General features: G+C 43.6%; 1 protein-coding gene across 1 annotated transcript; it reads right to left on the bottom strand.

Moving 5' to 3' along the window:
* Positions 1-667: 667 nt before the first annotated feature.
* BCL2L14 (BCL2-like 14 (apoptosis facilitator)) lies at positions 668-6,454 on the bottom strand. Its single transcript, XM_010180570.1, has 5 exons — positions 6,055-6,454; positions 4,517-4,765; positions 2,858-2,925; positions 1,582-1,854; positions 668-709 (listed from the first exon to the last, which is right to left on the bottom strand). The coding sequence occupies exons 1-5, from the start codon at positions 6,452-6,454 to the stop codon at positions 668-670; spliced, it is 1,032 nt and encodes a 343-aa protein (XP_010178872.1).
* Between the last annotated feature and the right edge of the window lie 467 nt (positions 6,455-6,921).

Raw genomic sequence — 6,921 nt, 5'->3', positions numbered from 1 at the left:
TTGAAGGTGCTTAAAACAGAGGAGTTTAAATTAAAAGTATCTGTAGGTAGATCAAATCTATTTTCTTGAGGGAATGGGGAAGGCACTGGAGTAAAAAGCCCTCATTTACCTTACTCAGTTCCTTTCAGAAGTATAAAATGGCATCAGTACTTTGGAGAATCTAATCAGAGGAAGAGGGGAGGAGAGAGGAAACTGATAGCAGTGTGTAGATGTCTTCTAACAAGAGATTGTAGGATTGGTAATGGATGGTACCACGATGAACCACACAAAGGTGGCAGCACTTGTCTGACTTGTTTGATGGTTGATCACAACCCAGTGGTTCTTGATTGTATACTTTGATATTTTCTCCCAGTCTGCATTTCAATATCCATCCACAGGAGTAATGGCAAGCATCTCTACTGAGAAAGATACCTAAAATCACTATCCATGGGGCTAAATGTTCCAGGGTTGGAGATGCCTTTGTGTCCACTGAAGAATACTTCAACATCAATATGATCTTTAAGAAAGTGTAATTGTACCCATCAGAGTTAGCCATGCAACACTCCAACCTTTCATGGAAAAAAAAATACATAGCCACTAATCATTCAGGGACCAGATTGCAGTAAGATCCTGTGTGTTCTTTGATTGAAGACTCCTTCACCTTGAAGAGTTATGAATTCAGTCATGATTATTCTACTTCTTCCTGATCCAGTGAAGTCAAAGCCTTCTCCTGTAATGTTGAAAGAAAACTTACAATTATAAAAGCAATGAGGACCTTCATCCTAATTTCAAATCTGGTGAGGTCAGCCAATAGGATTTCCTAACCTCACATGCGATCTGTTTCAATGGTCATAGGCTGTACAGCTGCTGAATGTTCATTCATTTCATGAAGCACAAAAGGACCAGGCTGCCCAGAGAGGTTGTGGAGTCTCCTTCTCTGGAGACATTCAAAACCGACTTGGACGTGTTCCTGTGTTACCTAGTCTAGGTGATCCTGCTCTGGCAGGGAGGTTGGACCAGATGATCTTCAGAGGTCCCTTCCAACCCCTACCATTCTGTGATTATCTCCACTGCAAGTGCCTCACAGCAAACCCAGGCTGATGAGCTATGAAGGGCAGCAGGTCAGTAACACTACTGCCAAAAGAGCACCTTGCACAACTGACTCTGAAAGAGGGATACGAAGATAAACAAATGCCTTTGCGTACAGGGAAAGTGAAAGCATACCACACCATAAGGACAGGTTGTATGAGCTGCTGAACTACTGTGCTGTGGAGATGAATAGGATTAGAGCAAGCGTGAAGTTTCTTAGTGTTTCTCCCAGCCCTCAACTATTTGTGGTGGAGAGACTGCCTGTGCCAAGAATGCTGTTTTATACTTAACAACCCTCCATGGATGCCTCCTATTGATTTTTTGGACCTATGTAAATAAAGAACTTGTAGCAGAAGTTATCTTGTAGCAAGTAATTCCACAGCTGGAGTACATGCTGTGTTAGAGAATACACAGTTTGGTTTGGTTTGCATCTGGCTGGTGTTAGTTTGGTGAAAGTGTGCTGCTTGAAGGTGCCTTAGGCTATGCACAAGTCAGGGAAGGCAGAATGCATACCCAGCCACCCTGGTCCTGAATCCATGGCTTGAAGTGTTCTCTGAGGTACTTTGATCCAAAGCCCAACACCAGGTTCATAGGATGGTTGTCCACAGTGTTAAGTCTGGTGGCAACTTCCATTGTAAAGGCAACTTTCATGCATTGTACTTGGCCTCTTGGCTCACTTGTTGAATCTCCTGAGACATCCTCCAGGAACAAATCCGTGATCCTCTTGAAGGAGTTGTAGGACAGCATGTTTTGAAAATACTGATAGAAAATCCTGTCCTTTTTGATCTGAAAATAAGAATAAGGTTTGGTTAAACTGAGCCACTTTTGTTGAAATTGCTTTCCCCATCCCATTAGGAAAGGAAAGCATCTCTAGATAATACATGCAATATAGTCTAATCACGGTGTTTAATGCAAGAGATGACACACAAACCCCACACCTTCATACAAAGCTGTTCCTTCAGGCTCTGGAGGTGGCTTTGTTTTTTGCATTTGAATGCAAGAAGCAGAGAGAGACAAAGCAAAACAAGTATGATGCTATACTGAGACCTGCAGGTGAGGAGCCGTGGGAATACAGGAGGAGTGTGAGGATGACACGAAAGGCCACAGTTATAAGAAGCATGGCAACAGCAGCCATGCTAAGCTCCATTTGCTCAGCCATGGTCTTTATGATGCTTCTTACTCTATGTGGGTACTTTTCTGATGCAAGAGCTGAGCATGTCCTACATGTGGGGGTATACCTTTCTAGAACAGAAAGGGCAGGAAAAGGAGGGAGTAAAGGGAACAAGTGCCTATATTTCTAATGGAGAAAACACCCATTCCAATGAAAGGATGCATGTGGAGAGGGTTCTTCTATAGTTTTGGAGCAGGGCTTTCAAAATGCACTCAGAAGATTTATTTCCCTTTCTCTACATCAGCTCTCAAAGCAGTAGAGTTTCCCTCCCTCTGCTGATAACAACTTGTCTGCCAAATTTAATGTGAACATAGGAGTTTCTCAGAGTCAGTCAAGTGATCAACGTCCTATGAAACATAATGGGAATGATATGAGTGACTCCTCATTGAAATGCACAACCTTGTTGCCTTTCTCCCCCACCACAATAGAGACCTCTGCTAGTCCTCTGCTCTCAAGAAAGAGTGTGGGTGAACAGCAAAGTTTTCGGAAAGCCCTAGATGCAGAAAGGGAAGTTCAGGAGACAGAGCATGCTAGGTTACTAAACAATTGCTTCCAAGAGAAGTGTAATCTCTCTTTCACTCTCTAACCTGTGTAGCTCCTGGAAACAGAAAGAGTTACCTTTTCTTCTAGTTGGTCCCCTGCTTGTCGTAACAATGAAACTATTGTTTGTATTATCTTTTCTTCATCTGTTAAAAAAAGGAGTAACATAAATGTCACAGCCTTCTACTAGGATCCAGATAGCAAACTCTAGCAAAAGCCTTTGTGTCACTTAATCTTGAAAAGAGCAAAGTGGCAAAAGCAATTCTGTGGCAAAGTCACGGAGAGTTGTGTATCCAGGCTTTAAGCAGAAGCTCACTGTTCTAGTCTGTGTGGAGTAAGCAATGCTATTTCTCTATCTACCTGATGTTTTGTTCCACTTAAGAATCGGGGAAAGTGCAGGGGCTTTAACATCCCACTGCCAGCCCTTCGGGCTTTGATGTATGTGTGACAACAAGCCAGAACAAAAGAGCAGCTAGCCAAAGCCCTTGAAAATGGACTTAAAATTAGGAAAAAAAATCCCTTCATCATTACCAATTACACCTTCTACAACTCATTAGGACAGCTCTGGGTTTGCTGGATTAGAGAAACTGCAAGTATGGCAGAATCCCTCTTGTAACCAGATATCCTGGTCTCACTGGGGTAGAATCATAGAATCAAATTTCTATTCAGGAAAGCTGCGTTTTTGAGAAGACTGCAGCACACGACTTGGCAGGAGCAAAGTTGGTAAGACACTTTGTTGTAGTTTTTGGCCAGCACTGGTGTGCAGGTTGCCATAGAGATCAAGGTCTCACAAGCAGCTGTGAGTTAGCCAGGTGCAGAAGCTGTGAGGAGCAAAATCAGGACTGATGACCCACACTGGCCAACAGAATTACTTCATACCATAAATGTCACGCTCACTATGATTTGGAAAGTTTGCAAGGGACAGCCCTCTTTCCTCGATGGTCATCATCCCTGGAGGGTCTTGCCTGTTGTTCTGCTCCTGAGCCCTATTGCCCCGTTTGTTGTGACCATCACGCTCCTGCTGGAGCTGTGGTACTCGCAGTGTTTGTCATTGAGCGTTCACTGCTGGGAGCACACAGCCCACAACCGCTATATGGGCTGAGTATAACTTTGTGTATTTTATATTAATATTGGTACTAATATTAGTTTATTCTTTTATTAAATGTGTTTCCATTTCAACCCAGGGGTCTTCTCCTTTTCTTTTCCTCAGTGAGTGATAGAAAACTGCCTAAACAGAGACACCAGAAATCCCTAGAATCCTTGCATTAAACTAAACCTCTGCAGACGTCATGAAAGACAAACAGTTCAGACTTGGAGATTGTTGAACAGTGCTGTCCTGTCCCCAAAGAGGGATTGACTGAGACATTATTGCCCCCGGGACTGGTCTTTGGCCTTCGAGCCCTGGGGTATTAGTCTGCTCTTAGCCCTGCCACTCCTACTACTGCTCTGTCACTGTATGCCCCTTTACCTTCGTCCTTCTGTTTTCATGTCACACCTCCTTGGATCTTTCAGAATGTTCCCTTTAATTGCAGTAGCAGGCAGGATTTGGTAGAAGACTGCAACAAAGAGCAGTCCCTGAAATGTGGGCAACAGAGCAAAAACCAGCAGAGCAAACTTTCTCGTCCAGAGCGTCTCACTGCAGAAGTCCCGAGTGCTTCACCGTGTCTAGAGAAAGTGCCTCAGTGTCCAATCCCAACCTGACACACTGCCTGTGAGCACGATTTTCTGCATCCTTACCGAGTTCCTGGCCCTCAGTTCCACCAGCAGCATCGCTATCATCTTGTTTCTGATACGAGCCCTGAAGCACTGCCCTGAATGACACACGTGAAGGAAATTCCTGGGATCTGGAAGTAACAAGCTTGGCAAGTTTGTCTGCAATGTGGTTGACATCTGCTGTTTCTCCTGATTGGGAAGAAGAGTGAGAAATAAAGACGGCAATTAATCTTTTCAGGAAATAATTCAGTGATTTACTCATTTGCATGCTCCCTGAGGTGGAAGTGCCCAGAGGATACCAAGAGATACATTTCCCCATGCTGGGGCTTTGCTATTCCTTTAGATCAGCTGGTAATAATTTAGAGAGACAATTAACACAGTACAACCCCCTCTCTAGTATCTGAGCAGCAGCTACCTATACAGGGGCCATACAGAAGCAAGTGTGAGTGTTGCTCACTAGCATATATCCTTGCAAGCCAGAAGCACACCATATATTAAGAAATGTGAGAGTATTGTTCTATAAGACTGTGAATCTCAGACCTTACTGTGAGAGTGGTATTTCCTGCGATTAGTTAATCTATAGGTCCAGATTCAGAAATGATGGTGTATTTGGATGCTTTTTCCTTGTTCCCACAGGCTAATCCTGAGCAAAAGAGAGGCAGATTTCACTTCACAGGCACCTCTAGCATAAAGCTTCTTGTGTCCTTGGCACTGTTGCACTAAGCAGAAAAGAGTATCAGGAGAACTCAGCAGCCAGACTGGCTTTATCCACCTCATGTAATGACCCTGTCCAGGACCCTCACTGGCTGAAGGCATCCCTCGGTGAGGGGACTCCAACAGCGACCTTGCTACAGCAAAGAGAGTGGGAGGCGCTGCCACAAGGTTTACAGCCACCTGCCAGCTCTTCTTCCAGCACATGGGAAGGCAGGTTCAGGCTTCATATAATAGCAACGTCTAAAGGAGATTTAGATAACTCTGAAAGGCTCTTTCCATTTAAGATATATTATGGGGTTATAAGAGGTGGCCCAGAGACACGGGCTGCTCTGCGCTTGCGGGTGATTACTGCCAACTGCTTAGCACCAGAGTTTCAAGCAGAGTCTAGCACTTTGGTCTAGTGTGGAATATATACGGCATGATAAAGCTCCTTGAATGGGCTTTCAAAGAATTTCTCTTCCTTGATTTTAGTGCGGAGGTCTTCAGTATGGCCAGTGTTTTGGGATTTCTTTCTAACCAGGTATGAAAAAAAAAAAGCTAATTGCTCAGGAAAAGCAATCTGTACAGTTATACAACACTTATCATCATACAATGCACAGCAGAAAAGCCAGTCACTTCAGTGTGCAAGCACTACTGAAGATCTGGCAATCTGCCTTCCTAACTGGAAATCAATAGAGCTAGCATGAGAAATGACCAAAAAGTGAAAGAAACCGCCTTCCTCCTCCTGCCTTTCCACAGGCCACCAGCCATTTAATATATTTAGAGAGAGATTTAAAGACAAACAGCAAAATAAAATAACTAAGATGTACTTCTCTGATGTTGCGAATTCCTTTCTTGAAGGCCCTGACTTTGAAACTCAAAATCAAAAGAACGTGCCACGTGACCCTGGGGCAGTGACTGCATTGGGGACTTTTCCTGCTCTGCTCTGCAGCCGCAGAGAAAAGGTAGACAATATCCTGGCAAGTATTTTCTTTTTGGTTGCTTTTTGCTGTGCTCTTGCATCACACCACCCTGATAAACAGCTCTTTGGATCAGTCCATCTTTATCCATTTGATGGTCAATATCTGCTTTTTTCCTGGTTAAGGATGATGATTTCTGCATATTAGCCTCGTTTTTCAGAAGTTGTCCATATTTACTGACAGATAACCGCTGCTGAGCGTAGGCCATTAGGATCTTGTATTCTATGCTGCCTCGCTCATCATCTTCCAGTGGTATTTCTTCCATACTGACATCATTTGGTGAAGACATCTTGGTCCCTGCAAGAACATATTTTTAGTTTTAATTTCTTAGGGAACAGTCTGTTTTTCATGAACACCAGCCAGCACTTGATATTTCTACAGCACCTACCACAAAACACCTTATAAACCTCAGCAATGTGAATAATACTGCAGTACCTGGGAGCCAGAGAAGTACTGTTTTCTAGAAACAGAAATACCTCAGGTGGCAATCATGTCTACCAAACAATGCGAAAACAGATCTGCTACATTGCTCTTAACTGCATTTGGTAGCTTAGACAGGAAAGATAAGCAGATTCAAGGATTATTCAATGGTTGGGGTGCAGTACAGGAAATGAGGAAAGCCCATAACAATAACTGACTCTCAGTGTGGAAAAGTAAGTGATACATCAAAGCACTGCAGAGGAAAAGCCAGTACTGTGGCTCAAGTGAGCAAACATCTAATTACATGAGAATCGTGCTTTCAGAGGAAGCTTCGAC

This window comes from Mesitornis unicolor, unplaced genomic scaffold, assembly GCF_000695765.1.
Source record: "Mesitornis unicolor isolate BGI_N332 unplaced genomic scaffold, ASM69576v1 scaffold22603, whole genome shotgun sequence".
Classification (NCBI taxonomy): Eukaryota; Metazoa; Chordata; class Aves; order Mesitornithiformes; family Mesitornithidae; genus Mesitornis; species Mesitornis unicolor.
This window is presented reverse-complemented; position numbering and strand designations above follow the sequence as displayed.